The sequence below is a fragment of the Rhineura floridana genome, chromosome 15 (assembly GCF_030035675.1).
Source record: "Rhineura floridana isolate rRhiFlo1 chromosome 15, rRhiFlo1.hap2, whole genome shotgun sequence".
NCBI classification, from domain to species: Eukaryota; Metazoa; Chordata; class Lepidosauria; order Squamata; family Rhineuridae; genus Rhineura; species Rhineura floridana.
The window spans coordinates 28,195,049-28,221,058 of record NC_084494.1 but is presented as its reverse complement, the minus strand read 5'-3'; the positions used below and the strand labels follow the sequence as shown (position 1 = coordinate 28,221,058).

The 26,010-nt window shown below is 44.7% G+C and overlaps 1 protein-coding gene and 1 non-coding gene across 2 annotated transcripts in view; one reads left to right on the top strand and one right to left on the bottom strand.

Moving 5' to 3' along the window:
* The window catches only part of IGLON5 (IgLON family member 5), a 42,113-nt gene extending 17,869 nt beyond the window's left edge, over nucleotides 1-24,244 (top strand). Inside the window, exons 5-9 of the mRNA XM_061597734.1 lie at nucleotides 1,420-1,539; nucleotides 6,647-6,778; nucleotides 9,716-9,836; nucleotides 20,903-21,057; nucleotides 21,989-24,244. Of these exons, the coding sequence (XP_061453718.1) occupies nucleotides 1,420-1,539; nucleotides 6,647-6,778; nucleotides 9,716-9,836; nucleotides 20,903-21,057; nucleotides 21,989-22,089 (629 nt within the window). The 3' untranslated portion in view covers nucleotides 22,090-24,244. The remainder of the gene's footprint in view (nucleotides 1-1,419; nucleotides 1,540-6,646; nucleotides 6,779-9,715; nucleotides 9,837-20,902; nucleotides 21,058-21,988) is intronic.
* LOC133371087 (5S ribosomal RNA) lies at nucleotides 14,207-14,325 on the bottom strand. The gene has a single exon (XR_009759258.1). It is a non-coding gene; the product is annotated as a 5S ribosomal RNA (ribosomal RNA).
* Nucleotides 24,245-26,010: the final 1,766 nt, after the last annotated feature.

Below are 26,010 nucleotides of genomic sequence, written 5' to 3'. Positions count from 1 at the left end.
CCTACCAGGACAGACAATGGGGATCGTTAGGCCCAGTCAGGAAAAAAAAGCAATTTCTTTTTGGGGGGCTCTTCCGCCGGGGCAGAGAAAACCGCGATTGGAAATTAACCCCCAAAGCACCAATGTGGAGTTTTGTTGAGGATGTGCTCAAAATGCAGCTTGTTTTGGGGGTGGGGCAGCTCTAAGAATAGAAAGGCGAGCAAAGTGCTTGACGTTATGATGGAAAGACCGGTACATATTGCAAAGAGGATAAGGCTATCAATGGCCACTAGCCATGATGGCTGTGCTCTGCCACCATAGTCAGAGGCAGCGTGCTTCTGAAAACCAGTTACCGGAAGCCACAGGAGGGGACAGTTCTCTTGCTCTCAGGCCCTGCTTACAGGCTTCCCATGGGCATCTGGCTGGTCACTGTGAGAACAGGATGCCAGACTACATGGGCCTTTGGCCTGATCTAACAGCCAGACTCTTCTTATGTTCCCATGGACCCTTGGAAGAGGGGGATGTGGTGCGTCCCTGTTGACCCCATGTCTGGAGGGACGTCGCATTTTCTCCAGCGGAATCCCAGTCTGCAGTGGGCTGACCCCTAAATGTCAGGGGTGTGTGCCCCACTGACATGAAGCCACCAGCCACCGCTAGAGGGCTGGTCTCCGCTAGTGCCTGAGGATACTGACCCCTGTCATCACTGTTGAACTTACATGCCGTAAGAAGAGAATTTGACGAGTGCATGGAGGATAGAACTATCAATGACTACAGTAGGGCCCCGCTCATATGGCAGGTTCCGTTCCGGACCGCTGCCGTAAAGCAAAATCTGCCGTAAAGCGGAATGCATTGACTAACATTGTCAAAAATGGCACCCGATGCCCGAAAAATGCTGTAAAAGTCAAACAAATGCCGTAGGAGTGGGGCTTTTCTGCAACTGACAACCGCCTTATCGGTGGAACACTGCAAAGCAGAGCGCCGCAAAGTGGGGCCCTACTGTACTAGCCATGATGGCTATGCAGTATTCTACTTCCACTGTTGGAGGCAGCGTGCCTCAGAATTTCAGTTGCTAGGATTCACAAGTGAGGAGAATGCTGTTGCACTCAGGTCCTGCTTGTGGGCTTCCCGCAGGCATCTGGTTGGCCACTGTGAGAACAGAATGCTGGACTAGATGGGCCTTTGGCCTGACCCAGCAGAGCTCCTCTTCTGTCCTTAAGTAAGGTTGGTAAGTGGCCAGAATATATGTGGGGAATTAACAGAAGCTTTTCAAAGCATACAGACAAACATGATCATTTGCTAATTGCTACAGAGCAACTGGTCGTTAAAGACAAACCTCAGAGGCACTGGTGGTAGGGTTGTCTCAGGGAATGCAGCGCTCCCCAGTGGTGGGAGGCCAGATCTGCCTTGATACTCACGACCTCTCTCTTTCAAACTCCGCAGTCCCAGCTCGGATTGTGAATATTTCATCAGCTGTGACCGTGAATGAGGGAAGCAATGTGAATCTGCTCTGCTTGGCAGTGGGGAAGCCAGAGCCAACGGTAACCTGGCGGCAGCTAAAAGGTAAGGGAGGCTGGAGAGGGGAGGAAAGCTGAGGATATCCCCCTTTGTCCCCTGTTCTGGCAGAAGTTTGCTCACCATTCTGAGGAACTGATTTCCTGTGCGAATGAGAGAAGGCAGGTAGAGGGAAACATATTTGCAGATTAGGACTGGAGTTTGCGTAAACCTCAGGTGTCAACCCAAAGAAATGCAACTCATACCCACCCCTATCTTTTAAGTGGGTGAAATTTGATACTGGGTGCAGAAACTGGCAGTTTTGATCATCTATTTATTTATTTTTTAAATCAAGGTTCTAATCCTTACAAGTGCAAAAACAGCTGGAAAGGGTATGAGTGATGGCCGGTGAAATTGCAGAATTGGGGCTGAGTAGGTATTGTAGTGGCAGAGTGAGGCTCCACTCCACTGCCAAACATAGCCCCCATGCTCCTCCCCATGCCTTGCAGTAGGCAGGGCTTGATTTGCATAATTTATTCCAGCTGCAGGATGCAGTTTTTTCCCCCTTGGTGCAGAATTTTGATTTGTTTATCAATGCTCACAACTTTGGCTTTTAGGCACATCCGTTGCCTTTGGGTTGTATTCAACTCAGCTCTACTCAGAGTAGAGCTATTGAAACTAATGAGTCTAATTTAGCCATGTCTGTTAACTTTAATGGGTTTACTCTGAGTAGGACTAGCGCTGAATATCGCCCTACATATGTGCACTTTATAACAACTTGTGGATTCCAATTGAGGTGTGTGGGATTTTCACATTTCTGATAGCGGAGTTTTCAAGATTTGAATCTGAGCTTTAACATGTTGCATAAAATGTGCTGATTTTTGTGGAGTGGGGAGAATCAAGCAGTGACTAAATCTTGCTGGGAAAACTAAGATACTGACTCACAGGAAGATGAAATAGTCCTAGAGTGCTTCCATCTCCTTGGGCTACTTGGAGATGGACATAATTGAATTATCAACGTCCGTTATTTATGTCAGGAGCAGCCGTTGTGGTGCTCTTCAGATGTACTCGATGTGGGACTTCCCTTGCACTTGATCTGGTAGCTGCAGTTAGTGCAGAATGCTGCAGTGCAGCTGCTGACAGGAGTGAGACCCTGTCAGCATTTTACACCTCTGCTCAGAGATTTGTACTGGTTGCTGATTTGCTACCAGGCCACATTCAAGGTGTTACTATTAGTATATAAAGCCCTTAGCAGCTTGGGACTAGTTTACTTGCGGGATTGCCTTACCCCATATATGCCCACTCAACCACTTCGATCTGCATAACTGGCCCTGTTACATGTGCCACACAGTACTTCCAAAGTTGTAAGGGAACAATCTCTTAGTGTGGCAGTACCTACACTTTGGAAGTGTACCTAGTGTAGCTAGTGTAGGTAGTGCACCTGTACTACCCTGCCTATTGACATCAGACAGCTGCCTTCGCTGTATTCTTTCCAGCATCTGCTTAAAACATTTTTGTTATAGGCAAGTGTAACCACACATGTAGAAGTTATGCATGTTTTAATCTGTTTTCAGCTTGCTGTTGATTTTAATTAGTTTTGGAGTGTTTTTAACGATCTTTTATTGATAATTTTAATGTTTTATTTTAAAACAAAACAAATGTAAACCACTTTGAGGTTTTTTGACAACCAAGCATAAACATTTTGTTAGATAAATAAGATAAAGCAATGTTGTTGGTTACAACTCCTGTCAGCCTCTCCCATCAGGACCAGTGGTCATGGATGACGGAAGTTGAAGTCCTACATCTGAGGGCACCAAATTGGCGACTCCTGACTTATACTAATGATGTAAGGTTGGGGATAGGGATGTGCAAGAATTTTGATTCAGTTCTCATTTCAAGCCGAATATAGCAAATTTGCAATTTCCAAAATAATATGAGAACTGAAACCCAGCCATCCTTTGAAATTTGCACTTTTTAAAAATTTGCAGTGCAGTCTGCCGACCAAACAATGTTTACAAACATTAGGGGAAAGTGTGCATAAACATAAATAAATGAGAGGAACTAACATGCAAAAATGCATTATATGACGAGAAATGGCTTGAAAAATGTGTACATTAGTCAAAACTGCCTACAAAAATGTGTTTATTAGGAGAAATTTGCACTAAAATGCTGGAGAAGTTTCTTGAGGATTTTTTTTAAAAAATCACAAATTACTCTGGAAATGTGGAGAACTGAATTTAAGAAGGGAAAAATTAGAAAATGAGAGAACCGGAATGGACATGTTTTTCCATCTGTAGTAGGGGGTCGCAAACGGTGGCCCACAGATCACCAGTGGTCTGTGTGCTTCATTCAGGGGGTCTGCAGCGTGTCCCTGAAGAACGGTAGGAGCTGCGGCTGTGAATAGCGGGTACAGCAGCTGCTGCCTCGTTCTTAGGACCTGGTGGTCTGCCCGGAAGGCAAGTGGGATGGACCGGAAGTGACGGGGGGAGGGGTGCTTAAAAGGAGTGCAGAGGATTAGCAGTGAGGTTCATACGAGCCTGAAGTTAAGAAGTCTCATCTTGATTCAGTTCAAAACCAAACAGCGTCTAGAATTAAAATTGCTACAACAGGCGGAAAAATAATTTAGTGGCTTGACATGACGCTCAGCAGTACTCAAGTGGGGGGAGGTTTGGGAACCACTTGAAAGGAGCCAGACTTTAAGCTTTCCTCTTCCTTTAATGCACTCCTCCTTCTTACCCCACAGCCTCATTGCAACCATGCTGTCTACCATTCTCTCCCCTCCTCTTCTCTGTGGCTGCGTCTACCACAGCATGGAGGGACTGTGGCTAAGCGACAGAGTGTGTGCTTGGCGTGAAGAATGCCCCAGACTCAGCTCCCAGCATCTTCAGGCAGGGCTGAGAAAGACTTCTCTCTGGAACCCTGGATAGCCACTACCAATCTATGGGTGGGGAACCTGTGGCCCTCCAGATGTTGCTGGGCTCCAGCTTCCATCATCCCTGATGGTTAGCCATCCTGGCTGGGAATGATGGGAGTTGAGAGTCCAGCAACATTTGGAGGGCAAAAGGTTCCCCAGCCCAGTTTTAAGAGGATTGCAACCTTCTCCAGGTTGAATCCCATTCATTTTGAAGGAGGAGTGCTAACGGTTCACCTGTCTTCTCTGGACTGATCCTCGCTTTGTTAGGCCTCAGACAGTCCATTGCTGTGGTGGCCAGACACTGGTCTAGCAAATCCACCACCTCACCTGGTTATGGGGGAAGGGCCATAGCTCAGTGGTCGAGCATCTGCTTTGCATGCAGAAGGTGCCAAGTTCAATCCCCGGCATCTCCAGGTAGGGCTGGGAGAGATTCCTGCCTGAAATCCTGGAAAGCTGCTGCCAGTCAGTGTAGACAATAGAGAGCTAGGTGAACCAACTGTCTGACTCGGTATATGTCCCTGTGATACCAAAGGGAAAGAATATGGCAGGTCATCTGCATAGTGCTGACAGTGGATTCCAAATCACATCTTGTCTTTAGTGTCCTCTCAGGTTTTTTCAACATTTTAAAAAGATTTTTAATACCTTCAAGCTGATATTGATTACTATTTTAGTCTCTGTGTCTATTTTGACAGTGTATTTTATCTTTATCCCTAAGCTCTGAAGCTATTTCATCTGATTTGACATTTGAGTGTATTTAATTTATGCTGTGTGCATCGCCGAGACAACTCAGTTAACAGGTGACTAATAAATGTAAATAATAAATAAATAAAATCAGACATTTTTCAAAGGCATTTCCAAATATCTCTCTAAAGGCGAAAAATAAATAAAATAGGGACCAGACAGGGACAGTGATTCCCAGGGAGTCCTTCCAGGAAAAAGGGGCTGTCCCTGTGAAGGTGAATGGTGGCCACACTAGGGATCGTTGGGCAACTGCAGGGGTCCCAGTAGGGCCCAGTATTGGTGCTGCCTGTCTACCTGCTATGGTTTCACCTTCCTGTTTACATGTCTTCCTGCACTTGGCAGTGACAGGCAGCTGAAAAGCCACCATCTTGATGTCCCCACAATGCCTTGGAACAGAACGGCTTCGGGGCATTTTGATCAGTGGCAGCTGGTGGCTCCATGTCAGTGGGGCAGTGGAATCCGCTCCAGGCTTTAGTCTGAACTTTCTCGGAACTCCTTGAAAGTTTGGACTGAAACCTGGAGTGGATTCCACTGCCCCACTGACATGAAGCCACCAGCCACCATGGATTGTGACAATGTCAAAATGGCAGGTGCCTTGCTACTGCTGCTTGCTGCTGCCTCCTACCACTGGCACTTATCACCAGTAAGCCCAGATGGGGTGGATGGATGCTAACTAGGGCACATTGGAGAGAACTTTGACAAGGCCCCCTCACACCTGGTGCCGGCCTTGCCCTAAAAACCTGTTTGGCTGAAGCACATCAGTCTATCAAGCCTTGAGAGGGCTGCGATGCACGGGTGTTGGGTTGTGTTTAGCTTGGTGGGTCACAAGTTGCACAGGCTTGTTCTAAACTCTCAGCTCCCCCCCCCAATCCACATTAGGGATGAGCAAGAAATTCGATTCAGTTTGCATTGCAAACGAAATGTATCAAATTCATACTTTCCAAAACAATATGAGAACCGAAACACAACCATCCTTTGAATTTCCCACTTATTTGAATTTTGCAGTTCGCCAACCAATGTTTACAAAAATGCATATATTGGGGGAGGTGTGCATAAAAATGAAGGTATGAGTGAAAAGAACATGCAGAAATGCATTATATGATGGGAAACAGCTTGCCAAAATGTGTACATTCATCAAAAGTGACTCCAAAAATGTGTTTATTAGGAGAAATGTGCGCTAAAATGTTGGAGAATTTTCATGAGAGTTTCCTTTTAAAAAAATATTGCAAATTGCTGCAGATATGTGAAGAACTGGGTTTAAGACTGGAAAAACGAGAAACTGAGAGAACTGGGCAGATCTTTCCATTCCTAGCCCATATACACACACACTTCTGTCCCATAATCCCCTGTGCTGTCCTCAAAGCCCTGGCATGAGGCAGCCCTGGCGTGTCGGAGGTGTTGATAACAGTGTTGTTGTTGTTGTTGTATGTGTTTCCTTGTGTGTAAGTCTGTGTTTGTGTCTGTCTCCCTACTGCTGGCCCTGACCCCCTCCCCACCATCCCCCTCCTCCCTCCCCAACAGACGGATTCACCAGCGAAGGGGAGTACCTGGAAATCACAGATATCAACCGGCAGCAGGCGGGGGAGTACGAGTGCATCACAGCGAATGGTGTCTCGACACCTGACAGCAAGCGCGTCCTTATCACTGTCAACTGTGAGTGGCTGCCCATGTTGCCTCCTAGTTCTGGCCTCTTGCTTCCTTTCGATTAGATCAAGGCCTCCAGTGTAGGGATGGGCGAGAAATTTCAATTCAGTTCGCATTTCAAGCTGGATTTATCGTATTTGCACTTTCTAAAACAATACGAGAACTTAAACACAGCCCTCCTTCAAAATGCTCACTGATTTGAATTTTGCAGTGCAGTTTGCCAACCAAGCAATGTTTACAAAAATACACATGTTGGGGGAAAGTGTGCCTAAAAATGAATATACGATCAAAAAATGCCATACAAAAATGCATCATCTCACGAGAAATTGCAATTAGTCAAAACAGCTTCCAAAAATGTATTTATTAGGAGAAAATGGCTCTAAAATGCTGGGAAATTTTCATAAGGATTTTTTTTTAAAGCAAATTGCTGCAGAAATGTGGAGAACTGAATTTAAGATTGGAAATATGAGAGACAGAGAACCAAACAAAACTGACAAATCTTTCTATCCCCACTATGATGTCTGGAGCAGGGGGCTTCAACTAAGAGACCTAACCTTAAATTGGGAATCCAGGCTGCAGGGATGACTCTAGGGCAGCCTTTCCCAACTAGTGGGCCACCAGATGTTGTTGGACCACAACTCCCATCAGCCTCAGCCAGCATTGCCAATGGTCAGGAAAGATGGGAATTGTGGTCCAACAGCATCTGGTGGCCCACTAGTTGGGAAAAGCTGTGCTATACCATTCCCTCCCTCAGGTTTCAGTCACAGTGTATTGCGGCAAGGGTAGCCAATGTGGTGCCCTCCAGATGGTTTTGGGATTCCAACTCCCATCAGCCCTTGCCAACATGACCAATGGTCAGGGATGATAGGAGTTGTAGCCCAACAACCTTTGGAGGGCACCACATTGGCTACTCCTGTATTAAAGTCTTACATAGCATGGAGCCAATCCTTGGCCTCCTAATAACGATCTTTTCTATGCTTTTGCTCCCTCAAACTGTTCTTTTCTTGTGCACCCCTAGCCAGATTTCACATTACCAGATTCTTGACGAAGGGTCCACCTGCACTTTATACGTCGCCTAGAGTGACTGTTAATTCGGCCAGATAGGCGACTCATAAATAAAATTTTATTATTTTATTATTTTATTATTTTATTATTATTACATTTAAAGCAGTATCACTCCACTTTAAACAGCCATGGCTTCTCCCAAAGAATCCTGGGAACTTTAGTTTGTTAAGGGTGCTGAGAATGGTTAGGAGACTCCTCCTCCCCTCTCAGAACTCCAATTCCTGGAGCTCCCTGGGAAGAGGGATTGATTGTTAAACCATTCTGAGAATTGCAGCTCTGTGAGAGGAGTAGGATTCTTTGGGGAAAGCTATGACTGTTTAATGTGGTATGAAACAGCTTTAAATGTATAGTGCAGATGGAATCTAGATCTCTCGTTAGAGATTCTTGACTGAATATTGACTTTCCCCCCCTTTTATTCAGCCACTGGGAGCTCCAAATTTCAGCAGAAAGAAATGGTGCTCAGGGAGGGAGGTTGCTTAATCTTTCTCCACCGTATCACCCCACCCCACCCCTTACTCTAAATCATCTCCAAACTGCTGCCAGCCCCAAACCAGGAGGAGGGAGAATACAAGTATCCCCCTCATCTCTCTGAGGCATTCCTGGCCAATTCACACAACCTGTCCGCAACATACAAGTTGGGGGCTGGTTTACACATTACAGCAGAATGATATGGCAGAACAGACTGTAATACTACAGACTGCAGGTAGGGGGTGCCATTTTTAATGGCAGGGAAAGAGACGGCCTTTAAGATGTGTAAGGCCCAGATTCTTCAACGCTTTCGAAATACTGGCCATACTCTTGAATTGATGGCTTGAAAGGCTAAAGGAAGATGGCGCGGACTCTGGTGCAGTGGAGTCATATGCTTAGCACCATCACTTTTTTTTTTTTTGCTTTCTCTCCCAACAGAGGCCTTTATGATACTGTCAGCACAGGCACACATATGCAGTTAGCTAAGGGGCAGTAATGCAGGGATGAGACTGGCAGACACCACCGCGAATCAGAGAGAGGGAGAAAAAGATACCGGGACAAGGCAATAGCAGAAGAGGCCGAGGCTCAGAGGGTCACTTGGAAAGTCTCAGTAAACTGGAGGTGGGTTAGCTCTCTGAAGCTCACCTCAGTTTAACTCAGAGATTATCCAAGCTCCTCCTCTCCCCCATACCAGAAGATCTCAGGTGATTTTACAAGCCAGTTCAAGGGATCTCCAGTGCCCTCCTTCATTTCTAAATGCATCCTTGCAACCCTCAGATAGTCTCCCACTTTCCCTTCCCTTAAATCATCAATAGTGGGAGCAGTACCAAAGGTACATGGGGAGAACAGAGGGAAGGAGGACTTTTTCTACTTCCTGCTCTCTATCATCCCACCACAATGGCGAACAGTGTGCCGCCACGGCAGAGGTAACTATGGGACACATAGTTCTCCCAAAGACTCCTTCTTTTGGAGGAGGATGCCAGGCACTAGGGAGGGGCTGTAGCTCAATTGTGGAGCATCTGCTTTGCATGCAGCAGATCCAGGTTCAGCAGGTCCTACCTCTAGGTAGGAAACCCTGAAGAGCTGCTGCCCGTCAGTGTAGACAATACTGAGATAGATGGACCAACGGTCTGACAGCTTCCTATGTTCCTATGACAGAGGGAGCTGCAAATTCGTCTCCGGCTCAGATTTTTATGCAATTCTTCTCTGGCTCAGATTTTTATGCAAGCCAGAGAAGAATTTCTGGGGCTTGTAAAGCTTTACTATCCCCTGAATTTTTTCCCCAAGCCTGGCTTGGAAGAAAGTCACCCAGCATCTCTACCAGAGATTGGCAACTGGATACCATCAGCTAAGAAACAGTTAAGATTCCACATCATGACTATGCCTCTCCCTTTAATTGTTGTCTCTTCCCAGACCCTCCAACCATCACGGATGTAAAGGACTCACACCCTCCAATGGGAAAGACAGCCCTGCTGCGCTGTGAGGCCATGGCTGTGCCTCCTGCTGAATTCCAGTGGTTCAAAGATGACAAACAGTAAGTCGTTCTCCTGCCCACTTCTTGGCCATTGCCAGTGAGCAGTAACCAGTAGCACAGTAGCACATTCAGAAGTGCAGGCTCCCTTCATGTTAGCTATAGCCAAGGCCACTCCCCACTTTTTTTGCTGCGGTGTTGAAAATGAGATCCTTGTTAATGCCTAGGAACCGACAAAAATGAAAAAGGAGAGTGTTCGCTATTGCAAAGAGTCTTCTCAGTGGCTGACTTACCTCCTTTCACACTGGTTGGCTCCAATCAGCAGGAAAGGACAAGGAAGCATGTTAGAAGACTCTTCTCGGTGGCTAACACACTCTCCTTTCATGATAATTGGCTTCTAGGATGCTGGAGACATAGGGACCCTGCTGGAACCTGCTCCCAAAAAAGTAAAGGGTCTATGATCCTCTGAGACCCCCCCACAATCACAACCCTGGCAGTAACAATGATGTCCTGCCAATACATTTGGGAGGGGGATCACAGCATAGTAGTAGAGCACCTGCTTTGCAACAAGGAGGTCCTAGGTCCAATCTCTCACATCTCCAAGTTGAAAGGATCAGCCAGCAAGTGACAGGAAAGACCCCTCCTTGCCTAAGTCCTTGGAGAGTTGCTGCCTGAAGGTAGATGTGCAAATAGCCTGACCAGGCATAAGCAGCTAAGAAGCTGTTGACAGCAGCCATTTCTTCTCCCCCAGAAGACTCTGGGACAGAACTGGTGTGGTTATTACTATTATTATTACTGCTGCTGCTACTATCACAACTACTATTTACATTTATCTGTCACTTTAGTGGCGCAGAGTGGTAAGTGGCGGTAACGCAGCCGAAGCTCTGCTCACGGCCGGAGTTCGATTCCAACAGAAGGAGGAAGTCAAATCTCTGGTAAAAGGGGTCGAGGTCCACTCAGCCTTCCATCCATCCATGGTCGGTAAAAGAAAGACCAGGGGGGAACTGGCAATCTCACCCCATATATACGGTCTGCCTAGTAAATGTCGCAAGACGTCACCCTAAGAGTCGGAAACGACTCGCACTACAAGTGCGGGGACACCTTTATCTTTTTTATACCAAAGAAAAACTCTCAAATCAACTTAAAATACAACAAATAAAAGCAATTCAAAACCAGAACAAATGTAAAACAGTGTACAATACAATATACACAAGATGCTCATTCAATTACATATTTATAAGGACAGGTCCTACCCCTGAGCGCTCTAATGTAATTTGTATGTTTTTATGTTGTACGTCGCCCAGAGTGGCTGGATAACCAGCCAGATGGGTGACTAATAAATTTAATAAATAAATAAATAAAAGACTAGCGCCATTGTGGAAAGCCACTTCATTACCAAAAGCCTGAGAGAACAGAAAGGTGCTCACCTGGCACCTAAAGACTGACAATAGCGGTACCAGGTGCATCTCCCTGGAGAGAGCATTCCACAGGCCAGCGAGGGAAAGGGGAGCAGCACTGAGAAGGCCTTTCCTTGTGTAGCCACCCTCCACACCTTCTTCAGGTTGGGCACAGTGAAGGGCTTCTGATAAAGTGGAGGGCCCTGGTTGATTCATATGGGGAGAGATGGTCTGTGAGGTATGGTGGCCCTGAGCTGTGTAGGGATTTAATGATCAAGTCAGCCCTTCCACACATGCAGTAGAACAGGTGATAATGTGGACTGAACTACTGCAAGTGGGGGTGGGGGTGCTGGTGCCACGTTTGAATGTTCTTCCATGTGCAAAACACCAACAATAACAACAACTTTAAAATCCTTGGAAGTAAAAAAACAGAGACCTAGCAGAACCTAAAAGCCTGCTCTCTTCATATTCGTAGGCCAGTTTTCTACTTGTAGATTGCTGTTGTTGTTGCTGCTGCTGCTGCTATTGTTGTTATTGTTGTTGTTGTTATTGTTATTTTGGAAGAGTAGCATTAAAAACATTATGCCTCTCTCCTGCCATGTGAAGTGGTACAGTCCATTCTGTAACTTCAAAAGGCTACCACCGCATCCGCACTTCATTGTGCTGCAGGTGCAGACCACGCCACTCTGTGTGTATGTGTGTGTGTGTGTGTGTGTAGGACAGAGAATCCTCAGCAACCTTCGGCATGCTGCAGTCCCCTGGATTCTCTGTGGAAGCCATTTCTTGGCATGACAACATTGTAGCTGAGACACCCCAATTCTCCAGCTCAGTCTGGCTGCTGGACTTCTTGACCTAGTTTCCATCCAGAAGCTAGTCATTACTATATAGTCTCTTTCTTTGCCCTCCTCCCAAATCTAATATTTAACAAAATAAATTACCAAGGATAGTTTAATAAGACCGTGGAGAGCACTTGCAAGTCAGCGGTGAAACACCGTTGCCTGTGTTCAATCTCTGTGAAAAGGTTTGAGGTGGCAGGGAACGGGAACAACCCTTCTCTGCCTGAGATCTTGGAGAATCGTGGCCCATCAGAATGAGATAGACAGATGAATCATCCAGCCAGTGGTGTAGTCGTCCAGAGTAGCAGGGGTCATAGTCCTATTATTTATTTGTCAGAAGGGTCCCAGCCAGGCCCATATGTATGAGCCAATCAGCATGAAAAGGGAGCATGTGAGCCACTGAGAAGAGTCGGCCTTCATGCTGATTGGAGCCAATCTGACTGAAAGGAGGTGAGTCAGCCACTGAGAAGACTCTTCTCATTAAGTAACACGCTACCCCCCTTTCATGCTGATTGACTCCTAGGGATGTCTGTTGTAGTGGAGTGTGGACTTGCAAGATGACAAAAAGAGCAAGGAAGACAGGGGAAAGTAGAAAAGGGGGTGTGGCTGTGAAGGAGTGTGGTGTGACTATCATGAAGGGTCCCTTCTGCACTTTTGAATTTGCCACTACACTACTGCATCCAACCTAGTAGAAGGCAGCTCTTTCCTGTATAACTTTGCCATGTGTCTCATTAGTTGGGCAGCATCTCATGCTTTAATCTTCCAAACAGCAATCATATTAAACAAATTCACAACACGTACTCATGATCATTTAACACAGATTAATTTGTAACCTACCAAGCAGAACGCAGCCTGTCAGTCATGCATAGCGCTCCATCCCCCAGGGACCTTGATAAACCTTGTGGCTTGATCGCCTACAAAAGACGGGGGCTGTGTCCCTAGCAGGACCTAATGCACAATTAGTGGGTTGTGTTCACTTTGTGTGTGTGTGTGTGTGTGCTCATGCATGTACATGTGCGCAGAAGTGTAGTGACAAATTCAGAAGTGCAGGGTCCCTTCATGATAGTCAAAGCCATGCCTCAATCTAAAATTATACAACCTTCTAAAATTATAGAATAATCTGGCCAGGCTTGAATACTGCTTTCTGCTTCTCTGTCAGTGTCACCATTTGACTGTCCTTTCTCACGGACAGAGATATTGCTTGAATTACTGAATACAGTGTCTACATGTTTATCTCCTGCTGCTACCAAACTGCTTGATGATGTAGATAGGAAGTTATCAACAGGATTCACTGTCTCTTCTACAGTTACAGAATTCTCACCCTCCACATCTTGTCTTGGCTTTTTAAAGTAGGAACTAACAGAGACTTGCTTGCAGTTGACACTTATTGGGGCCTGCATAACTGACTCAGAAATCTCAACAGCAATAAACACAAACATTTAAACTGCTGGGTGCATAGTCTCTCTCTCTCTCTCTCTCTCTCTCTCTCTCTCTCACACACACACACACACACACACACACACACACACACACACCACTTTTAAAAACATATTAAAGCAAAACATCTTTTGATTGGCTCCAATCAGCAGGAAAGGACAAGGAAGCATGTTAGAAGACTCTTCTCAGTAGCCAACACACTCCCCTTTCATGCTGATTGGCTTGTAGGATGCTTGAGACATAGACACATTGCTGGGACTTGGCTCCCCCAAAAGCAAAGAGTAAGAGATGGATTGTTCAACTGCTCTGGGAATTGTAGCTTGCTGCTGCCTTTGTTGAACTCAGCAGGGAGGAGGGTGGGGACAAAACTAGAGTTAGTGGGCTCTGCCTGTCATTGCTCTAGCTCCACCTAGTGCTGGGCTCCTTGCCTTCTGCCCTGCAAGTCCCAATGGGCACCAGCCATGCTGTGCCTGCTATTGTGGGGGAGGGGCAGGAGGAGGCAACTGTGAGAACCCATGTTCATTTCATCATCAGCAATTGCTATAATATTATAAGAGAAATCTCCAAGTTGCAACCTGGTAACACTACTCCTGATGGAGGTACACTGTTATAATTTCTACACTCTTGCTTTTTTTTAATTGTTGTTATATGCCTTGAAGTCAGTTACAATTTATGGCGACGCTTATGAATCTTTTTTTTGATATATTCATAGGGTTTTCATGGTAAGAGGTATTCAGTGGTGGTTTACCATTGCCTTCCTCTAAGCCTATGGCACCCGGTATTCCCAGGCGGTCTCTCATCCAAGTACTAACCAGGCCTGACCCTGCTTAGCTTCCGAGATCAGACGAGATCGGGTGTGTTCAGGGTAGTATGGCTGTATGCACTTTTTTTATATATGTGTTTGCAATAATTTGGCAACTGGGTAGGAAGGAGTAAATATCAGGCAGGACAGAGAGCCCCTGAAGAAAGGAAGCAGGAATGAGTGGAGCGGAGAGATTTCCTAGCCTTCTGTGCTTAGCTGAACAGCTGAGGCCTCTTTTTTGGGGAGGCGAGTTCCAGTTTTGCAGGGATTGATACCTGACAAGATGAGTTGCAGTTATCTCCGGATCAGCCTCCTAGTTGTTTCTGTTCAGTGTTTCCGTGCTAGCTTGGTGATAACAGTTCATGGTTCAAACCTCTTGCGTCTCAGGGGGGTTGTTTATGGTTAGAACTGTTCAGTGCAAAGAAATGTCTACTTTTTATCTTATTTTATTAGGAAACAATGACAGAACTGTGGATGCACTGAACATCAGATGCAAAAAATGTGTGAGGGGGGACGAAGCCACCCAGGAACACAGGGACATAAAAAGCAGTGATTTGATAGCTGTTAGTAAAAGGCAATGTGGAGTGGGGTTTATGCAATCACATAGCTAGAAGTCATAAAATCGTGAAGTTCTGTTTGATTAACAAGCAATCAGGGCTTAATCTGAGCTCTGGTTAAGGACCAAATTGCACACTCCATGACCACATCTCCCAATATTTTTTTCTTTTACTTAAAAAGCAGCCACAGTGGGCTCCAAATTTGATCAAAGCAGTGGCATCGAAGGAGGGGGATGTTTAACCTGAGAGGCCGCCACATGGAAGAAGGAGAACTATTATCTGCTGCCCCAGAGTACAGAACTAGATTTCTACCTCCGCTGTCGGAGGCAGTATGTTTCTGAATGCCACTTGCTGGAAACCACAGGAGGGGAGAGTGCTGTAGCGCTCTGGTCCTACTTGTGGGCTTCCCATTGGGGCTTCTTGTTGGCTTCTGTGAGAACAGGATGCTGAATTAGATGGGTCACTGGCTTAATCCAGCAGGCTCTTCTTGTGTTCTTATATGTTTGGTTGATCGTTAGGAGAAATCTCTTGACTTTAAGAGCAGTTTGATCATGGAACCCGTTTCCTACAGGGGTTGTGGTCTCTTCCTCCCACTCTGTCTTTAAGCAGAGGCTGGGCTCCTGCCCGGAGGAAGGGAGGGATATAAATCAAACAACAACAACAATAATAATGCTCTCGCTGGATTTACCACAAGCAAAGGGGTGGACTAGATAGTGTATAAGGCCTACCCTGCTCTCTGACTTTACAATGTCATTTTTAACCCTTTCCCACATTTTTCCAGATCTAAATTGCCCCCTCCATTACACTGTCTAACCACAGAGACAAACAGCAAAATAATTTAGGAAACTGTCATGCTCTAGGCCAGAATCTTCGTCCACTTATTCATGCTTGGATTTCTTTCCCTGGATTTCTTCTCCTGTGGGACTAATAGCAGATTTGGGGAAGTGATTTGGATATGGAAAATGGTATGGGGTGGGGGTGGGGTGGAGAACACTCCTTCTCCTGACATCTCTGATCCAAGCAAATGAGGTGTTCCCTGTCCTTGGCCACTTTTAAATAATAACAAAACACTGGGAGATCTACCTGCAGAGCTCCTGCATAATGTGTAAGTAAGTGATGGGGGAACTGTGGCCCATGGGGCAGATTAGATTTGGTAGGGGTCTTGATTTGGCCGGCAAGGCCATTTTCTCCCAAACCACGGCCATTTGCCTACATCTGACATCACAGGTGATGCAAGGTGTGGGGCAGTAAAGACGTGGTTGCAAAGAAACAAGCGGGAGCTTTAAAGTGCTCTCCTGATTGTTTCTTGGCAAGCAGAGCTTGCTGTCAACCCCCTCTGGGATATGCTGCACTGTGGTCTTCCCAACTGAGATTGCCAAAAGTGGGGCTTGCTGTAAGTGCAAGGTCAGCTGATCGGCATTTACAGCAAGCCATGCAGGGCAATGCTTCCTTTGCCTGCACGGTTTGCTTTCAAACCACGCAGGCAAAGGAAGTAAGGTTTGCACCAGCTGTTGATCAGCTGATCAGTAGCAGCATATGGACCTCTCTTGTTTGCCATCCCGGTTTACATGCGGCCCAGGTGGACAAAGGAAGTGTAAACGGAAATGCTTCATTTGGCCTCATGTTTGAAATCAAACCAAGCAGCCAAAGAAGAAGAACACGTCACTTCATCATGGTGACAGCTAGTGATTGACAGGTGGGCACTTCTGCCCACCTGTAAGTGGGTTGTGGTGGTTACAGGAGGTCTGGATATGGGCCCACGAGCGGAATCCAGTTCCCTCCCCCCACAGTGTAGTTTGTCCTCAGCCCAGGAATATTTTTCACTCCCAATCTCTTCCTTGAAAAGTCTGAAGTAATATCAGAGACAAAGGTGCCTTTGAGCATGTACAGAAGGCCTCTGTCCTCTGCTGCTGAGTAACCATTGGTAGAGCACATCTAAGTAGGGATAGCTGAGGAATTTGTGACAAAATATATTTTTGGATTCAAATTTCTATACAGATCTTTTTTAAAAAAAAATGCAGATGAAGGCAGAAATGGGATGGAATGGATTTATGAATGAACACAAGTAAAATTAGCAGGGACTGGACTGATCTATCCATCCATCCATCTCTTTATTTAGAATTAGGATGGTAAATATTCCAGACATGGCTTCAGAGTATGCTTGGTCATCCACACATTTTTGTTTAAGAGTCCGTAAAAGTTAACAAGAGCCTCTATGAGATCATTGATCGTGTTTGTTGGTTGGTTTATTGCAGGTAAGTAATATGATTCTACATGGTATTTAACCCTAACCTGAAGCATATCAGGCAGAAGGACATACTTCAACAGGCGCACAGTTGTAGCTGGTAGCATCGATTCATTCCTTGAATTGTAGGGTTGCCACGCTTTTGATGTGCTCCACCTCTTGAAAAGATCTGTAACAGGCAGGAATTAACAGGGGACACTTTTCATGCTAGGGAAAGCTGCACCTGTTAAGTTCTTCTCTGTTCTTAGCAGTTTGAGCCTCTGCCCATTTCTTTAAAAAGTGGCAAAATTACCAGAATGTAAACAGAGTTATGGTGAAAGTGAGTTCAGGCAGCATGTGTTATCTCAGGATAGTATACTAGGTCAATGCACTACTAGAAGAATCCATTTTATTTATTTTTTGCAAGGGACAACAGTATCAAAAGAATAGGATTTTATTTTTTTTTCCACTTGGAAAAAACATTGATATTAATATTGATATCTTTTAAGGAAATATTGATATTTTGAGGGAATATTTCTTCTAAAAATATTATCAATAATTTATCATTCTCAAAATTGATATTTTAGAGGCAGATTTTTTTATTTTTTTTAAAAAAGTCCATTTCCAAAAATACCAGTGGAACTTTGCTACATTAACATCCAATCCTCAGCGATTGAGAATAGGTGAATAATGGAAAATTCAGTACCAAGTCTGAATTGGATGGAATTCTAGCACATCCCTGTCACGCAGTCTCTCTCTCACACACACACTGCAGTGTAAGAGAAGGGGAGGCAGGTGAGATGGGACTCCAGATCTACTGCCGCTGTGGGGATTGTGCTCCAACTAAAGATGGATCGCCTGTCTGACAAGCGTGAGCAGAGATTAACAGCCACTGGGGCTGTGGGAAGGTGGCACTGGGAGGTGTGGAAACGGCAAAGGAGCCCTTTGTCTGCGTCAGCAAATTCAGCCTCCCCACCCACCTCCCTTCCCGGTGGATTTCTGGGGATGCTTGGGAAACCCTCCCCACTCAAATATCTTCCTGGATTTGAGGGTTTTTGAAATACCTGGCCCTGTTTCCAGAGCACCGCCAATGACGCATGAGCAACCTGCCCCTTTCGGTTTCTCAACTTGGTTCAGACTGCTCCGTATGCATGGCTTGCCACTGTTTCCACTTTGTATCTTTTCTTTTCTTCTTTCAAGTTACCAGTGTGAGCTCATCTCTATTTATGCATGAATAAATCATGGTGCAAAAAAAAGGGGGGGGAAATCAAGCAATGCAGTTGTGCAATGGTGTAAGGATTCCCTTTTTTTGTGTGTGTGCCATGTTTTCATCCACGCTTATATCTGCCAGAACACATTGGCAACTTCTGGGTGGGGTGGGGGTGGGAGAGAGAGAAGAAGCAAACTGATTTAACTGTGATGAGCATGCACCATGCCTGATACTACTTTTAGATTAGACACTGGAAAGCAGGTGGAGCACAAAAAGGAGGCAGAACCAACCCAAGGATGGTTGATTTCTCTTCTGTCCCCAGTCTCATTTTACAGCAGGAGTGGGCAATATTTTTCTGTCAGGGATGCATTCCCTTGAAGGCAATCTCTTGAGGGCTGAATTCCAGGGATGAACAGGGCCAAATACAACTAGGGGTGGAGCCAGAGATTATAGGAGGTGAGACCATCCTTCTCTCTCTCTCTCTCTCTCTCTCTCTCTCTCTCTCTCTCTCTCTCCTTCACTAGTGGCCTTTCAGACTTTGTTTCATTTCTGTTCTTGAATTTTTATCACACGTTTCTTTCTAAGAGGAGATGGCATCTGTCAAAATCTACAAAATATCAAAATGCAGTAAAACTGTACACTACAAAGATTAAATGCTGATGTCGACAGAATGCCAGCGTCCTAGTAAAACCATTCATGATGTGCGCAATCCAGCAAAAAGGAGTCATGATTAACAGTGCAGTGTTATACAGGTTTACTTAGAAGTCCCATTGTGTTCAATGAGGCTTATTCCTAGACTGTGGCGTAATGGAGTAGGGCAAGGGTGGGAGGATACAGCTCCAGGGATGTTTTCTGAGTTGGACAGATGATGACATCTTCCAGAGCACTACAGAAATTATGGGACTGTCCTTAAACCAGAACTGTCACTAGAAGCTAAAATGATGAAACTGAGGTTATCCTACTTTGAACACATAATGAGAAGACATGATTCACTAGAAAAAAGCAATCATGCAGGGAAAAACAGAAGGGAGTAGAAAAAGAGGAAGACCAAACAAGAGATGGATTGATTCCATAAAGGAAGCCACAGACCTGAACTTACAAGATCTGAACAGGGTGGTTCGTGACAGATGCTCTTGGAGATCACTGATTCATAGGGTCGCCATAAGTCGAAATCCACTTGAAGGCACATAACAACAAGAAGAACTTGCTCTGGCAAGTGAATGAGGTGAAAACAAAGCTTTCAAGTTTGTGACAGTTAGCACAGAGGAAGTCAGAAAATGTGGAAATTAATCAAGTGAAGGGTAGATACTTCTGTCTTTTGATGGTGCTCCACGCTGCCAGGGTAACTGGAAACACTTCTTTGAAAGACTGTTTGCATTTCTAAGTAAAAGCTGAATGTTGTGTTCCAGCTGGCTGATGATCTTAGTTGCTGAGCTGGCTGAAGTACATTGTGTTGAGCCTATGCAGTCAGAAGTAAGCACTGCTGAGTTCAACGAAGCTTAGTCCCAGGTAACTCTGCACTGGATTTCAGTGATGCCCCATGGCTGGTCAGGGATGTGAACCCAAGACTCCCCACCCGCTCTTTGCCAGCTAACTATTCTGTGGCCTTGTTTGCATGTCACTTTAAACCACAGGTAAACTAAACTGTGGTTTAAAGATGAACACCCAGCATGATGGTGCACACTGCTGGAATCATGGGTGCTTCTCGGGGGTGTGGGGGCTATCAAAATTTTCCACTGCACTACAACTCCCAGGTAAGCGTGTGTTGGATTGCATCGTAAATCCTTTTCAGCAGTGGACTGAGGGGGGTGGGGTGTCAGCAGAGGCAGTGTTTTTTTTCCTGGCTGCAGCAGTGCTGTGTTCATTAGGACAGGGATGGTGCAGGGTGAAGTGGCAGGTTTTGGGGTACTCTGGAGTGCTCTGGAGCAGTGATGGCAGAGTTCCCCCAATGGCCACACTTTGTCCTGCCCACAACCCTGTCCTAGTGAGTGCAGTACTCCCACCATGAGGACGCCTCTGCCTTTGCTTCCCCTCTTGTGCAAATTATTGTGCAAATTAAAAACAAAACAAAACAAAAACTCTCTTTCTGCCTACACAAAAGGAATTACCTGAATAAATGAGTGTGTGTGAATGGGGAATGGGGGATATGTGTAAATTTAGTTTGGGGGAAAAATAAGAGGAAAAAAGGTCAAATAATGAAAAGGAGGAGTGAATAGGTGGATATGTACAAATTCTACTTTTTAAAATAAATGTAAAAAAAATGATTTTGATAGATGGGGGAGGCTGGGGTGACTGAGATTGTGTGCAAACAGAAAGAAAGAAAGAAAGAAAGAAAGAAAGAAAGAAAGAAAGAAAGAAAGAAAGAAAGAAAGAAAGAAAGAAAGAAAGAAAGAAAGAAAGAAAGAAAGATTGTAAGGATGAGTGTCGTCATAAGCTAGTTGTCCAAAGTTAAATCAGGACCATCACTAGAAGGTTCTGTCTCTTTAACAAAGTACTAACTCCCTCCCAAAGAGACCAGGAAGTGGAATGCTGATCAGGGACAATCAGGGACAGGACATGAGATCAGTTGCACACAACTATTTTCCGTTGTTATCATGAGTATACTTAGGGCATGATGCTTTAACAATGTTACCCTTCCGTGGTCTCCCTCCACTCCCTCTTCCTAGCAGACTAATTGGCGGGTTGGACGGATTGCAGATCCAGAACGAGCGCACTCGCTCCATGCTGCTCTTCAGTAATGTTACTGCTCGGCATTATGGGAACTACACCTGCCTGGCTTCCAACAACTTGGGCTCGTTCAATGTCAGCTTACGGCTTATCAGTGAGTCTTCTCTTCCCTTCCCTATCCCACCCGCCATCCCTTGGCAACTGCAGAGATTTGTACCAGTTTGATATGAACACACAAAATAAACAGAACTACTTAGGCAGTATGTAAAATAAAAATGGAGATTGCAAAAGAAACTTTAATATACTATGTAAAGTACGTAAAGATTATGTATTTTAAGTGAGTCGGTTGCCAACAAAAGCCCTGGTGTCGCCAAAAGCAGTGTGCAAGCGAAATCAGTGGCCCTGTCCTTGGGAGCATTTGATCATGCAACACAAGAGAAGTCCAGACCCATTTTTGGCTCGCATGAACTTTTGCTCCATTCCTACTCCTCACAATAGTTGTGTTACATTGACTCTTGCAATATTCGGGCTGTAGCTTCTTACACCCTCAGTTGGCTCTTGTGGCTCCTGAACTGGATGTGTGAGAAGTGTGGGGATGGGGGGGCACTTTGATTAAATGCACATCTAAAGGCAAAGCTACCAGATTCACACTTCCCAAAACAATACGCGAATGAAAATGCAGCCATCCTTTGAAATTCGCACTTCTCTGAATTTTGCAATGCAGTTTTGCAGCCAAGCAATGTGTACAAAAATGTATCTGCTGGGGTAAAGCATGCATTAAAAATGAATATATTAATGAAAATAACATGGAAAATGCATTATGTTATGCAAAATTGCTTTGCAAAAGTATGTATATTAGGCAAAAATGCATACAGAACTGTATATTAGGAGAAATTCATACTAAAATGGTGATGAGTTTTCATGAAGACTTTTTAAAAAAAAAATGCAAACTGGTGTGGAGAATTTAAATAAAGCGTGGAAAAATGAGAAATTGAGTGACCCCAAAATTAGATTCACCAATCCCTAGTAGAGTCCCAACTTGGTTTCTAGCACTCAATTAAACCAAACTATTCTCCTTCTCTCAGGACCAGGTTCTCTGGACAACATGGCAGTGGCCAGCATGGAATCACCCCTCTTCTTGGGCTTGCTGTCTTCTGCCTTTGTGACTCTGCTGTTTAAGATTTAGGGCTGCTGGAAAAATGAAGCAGAAGAACGAAAGGAACAGGTGAAAAGGAACGAATCTGAGAAAGGGGGAGAAAGAGTGAGAAAGAGAGAGAGAAAGAGAGATCTGATTTCTGGAAAAGATGAAGAAAGAGATAAATGAAATTTATCAAGAACCCCATCACTGTGAGGGATAGAAGAAAAAGAAAAGAAAACAAAAATATGCATTTGTTTCTACAGCCATTTATCTTCACACTCCATCTCAGACACTTCCAGTCGAACTTCTTATTTAACACAACTGAAAAGACACAGAGCTCTAAAGGGTTGACTGCAAACATCGCTCCCCGCCACCCCTCACCTCTGCGACTTAAATAGAATGGGAACACCTTCCTCCTTGGGCAATGGGACCTTTCGTCTTTTGAATGCACAGACCGCGGAATGACGATTTCACAAAGGGTTTTGTTGTTCCTGTTATTTTAATTTTTTATTATTACTTTTATTCCTTCTTTTGCTGTTGTTTGGGAGTAAGGGTTTCAGCAGTTGACTACATTTAGAGGCTTCCTTTTTTCTTTTTTTTTTAATTTGCAAAGTTCAAGCTGGGCTGAGAATCTCCAAAGTGAATAGAATTCATGTTTCTCTCCAAAGTCTTTCAGACAGACCTGTGGGGCATTTTCACAGTCTGGGGCTAGGAAAACTATAAGCGATATTGTGAGGTTACTCAGCCCAGCCTAGGCAGGAAGCAGGTCTCCTTTTGGGCATCATGAGAGAGGCTGACGTCGTATAAGCATAGTCCACATAAGTGGCCTGAGGGCCCGTACTGAGAGTCGAACGCACAGCCCTTTGACACGATGGCATGCCAGAGTCTTTGGAAGAACTGTTAAAGTCACTGAGTCAAGTCCGCTGAGTATTTTTGAAGCATGAGATTTCCACCCTTTATTACACAGGGGTAAGAATGACGTCTTCTGAGGGTGTTTATTGCCAGGGGACTTTCTGTTGTCTGCAGACAGAAAGTAAGAAGAGGGAACAGTTGGCTTTAATCTCTTTTTGACCCAGAGGTTTCCCTGGTTTTGACAGTAATTGTTTTTTCATTCATTTGGGGTGGGGTATATATTTCTTCTAGAAAAAATAATTGCTTGGAACATCTGCAGCTCTTTAAATCAATAGCGTTCTTTTTTGTACTTTTCACAAAATCTTTTCCTGGTGATTTCCCTCATGCTAAGGACTCCCATTTTGCCTCTACTCCACCCACCCACCCACACACGTTATCTCTCAACTGTATCTTTGTTGAACGAAAGGACTGTGCACTTGAAATTTTCCTTATTTATGTCTATTTTCTTTTTTCTTTTTTGCTCTTCCTAGTTCTGAAGTTGTTATTGTTGATTGTATCTTGAGACCGCCCTGACTTCAAAGACTCCCTTTCAGATGGAATTATAATCAGGGTTTTATGTATTCAGCACTTCGGCACTCACACCACAAAAAGCCCAACATTTGGGATGGAATTTAGCATTCAGAGATGTCATTTTTTTAAAAAAGTTTCTAGTCCTTACTTTTATAAAGATAAGTTCGAGAATGTGTGGATAATACCAGTGGATATCGTTGCTGACTGGTGAGCCCAAACAGGGCTTCTTGTAGTCATGGATGCAGCATTGCATTTGACAATTTGCCTGGTCATCTATGGTGACCAAGAATTTCATGCAGGTGAGTGAGTGGGCTGATGAAGGAGGAACAGATTCCTCCACCCCTTCTCCACTGTACTTTGTTTCTGTGCTACATATGAAGTTTTTCCCTCAACAACCAGTATGGAAATGCAGCAGTCTGGCAGAGCAGAGATGGAGTGTTCCATCTATCCTCCACCAGCCTGCTTGGTAGAAGTCTTGAAGAGGCAGTGATACAGACAGATAATTTTAGATTGGAGTTGCAGGGGGTCTCTCTTTAGACAGTAATGTGTATTATTTCACTTGCTTCATACTGTGATAAGGCAGCCTTGTTGTAACTGGGGACCCTCCTGCTCATTCCACCAAGTGAGGCCCTGGACTTCTCCCCCAAAGTCCAGAAGCCCTGATGGCACCACTGCTAAGAGGTTAATAGCCCATGTTTCCATGCTGGTGCTGGAGAAGGAGGCTTTCCTCCTCAGCAGCTAGCACAGAAACACAAGGTACCAGCCCCTTAGCAGCACTGACGGCTGGTAGCTTCACTTCAGTGTGGCAGTGAAATACACTCCAGGTTTTAATTCAAACTTTCAAGGTGCCAAAGCAACTTGGATATCTCCTTGAAAGTTCATACTAAAACCTGGAGCTGACTCCATTGCCCCACTGACATGGAGCCACAGCCACCACTGCTTAGCAAGGTAGTAAACATTTTTTGCAGGCTAGTCATTCTTATGGACTTATTTGCAAGGCTGTGTGGGTGATCCTTCCATGCTGATAGGTTGACATTGTCCCCCCTCCCCTGACTTGAAGATGGTTTTATAGAGAAGTTGCTGCTTGTGTCGTGTGCACTCCTCCCACTTTTGCTTCTGGTAAACAGACTTAGCAGGTTTTTGCATTGTTTGAGGGTCATTCTAAGCATCATGGGAGAGATGTCAAAGGCAAGGTCAATAAGATGCAACTATAATTTAATTAAGGAATTCCCAACATCTTTCAGCTGGCATTTATTCGACACACGATTGTATCTCCTTCTAACGTACCATAGATATATATGACAAAAATGTCAGGAGGAAGACAACAGAAACTCAATGGGAGGCACTGATTCAATTAAGACTACATCTTAAGAGCCTTGCCTCTGCCATCTTTCCAGTTACTGGTGGGGATCGCGGTTTATTTTGTAACTGCTGACACCACTGTCTTTAAATATGGGGTCTCTGCCCCAGAGAAGTGGAGTGGAGAAACTTGGGATGCAATCTGATTATGTCGTGTATTCTCTTCTTAGTACAATACCCTACTGAAAGCAGTAGCATAGCACTTTAAACAGTCATGGCTTCCCCCAAAGAATCCTGGGAACTATAGTTTGTTTAAGGGTGCTGAAAGTTGCTAGGAGGCCTTTATTCCCCTCACATAGTTACCATTTCCAGAGTGGTTTAACAATCAGTCCCTCTTCCAAGGAACTTTAGGAATTACAACTCCCAGCATCCTTAACCAATGACAGTTCCCAGGATTCTTTGGGGGAAGCCATGACTGTTTAAAGTGCTATGATATCTCTTTATAGCCCTGAAGGAGATGGATAGCTGTTCTTTACAGCAGCAGCCATGAGTCTCCCATAATATATGTACAGTTCCGCTCTCAAAACTTACAAAAGTGTGTTTTAACCAGGATAAAAGTTACATGTACAGTCAGCAATGGAATTGAAGCCTCAATCCACTTCTGTTTGTAAGATATAATATGAAAATGCATGTGAATGTGTTCACTTTCCACTTTTTTATGCAAGTTGGTAGACCTCAGCATTTCTGAACACAGAATATAGGTTGGCATAATCATTTTTAGTTTATTTTTGAACATGGAGAATCTACAGTCCTATGCAGCAGTGTATATGCCATGGGAGTATAGAAAACTCAGAATATGGTGGGGTACTATTCAGTTTTCTGAGCATCTCAGCTTTCCATTTTGGGGGGGGGGCTGGGGAGAGCACCTTTCTAGCCATTACAGGGTTGTCTGGGAGCTTGCAAACATTTATGTGCTATGTCTGCTGAATCTCTGAAGCCAAAGATCTAAGTGGTCTTAACTTCTTGTCCCTCTCCTTGAACAGCAGCAGAAGGCTTGTGTAAAAAAAAAAGAGGGTTGGTTTGTTTGTTTTAAAAAGCAGGCTAAATGAAGCAGAATAAAATAAATTTTAAAAATTAATTTACATAGTTTATGCAGGCTACAGAATTGGACTTTTCTTGCTGCAGATTACCTTGCCGCAGAATTTCTCATGTTTTGGTGGATGGCACGCAGAGCCCTGGTTATAATTG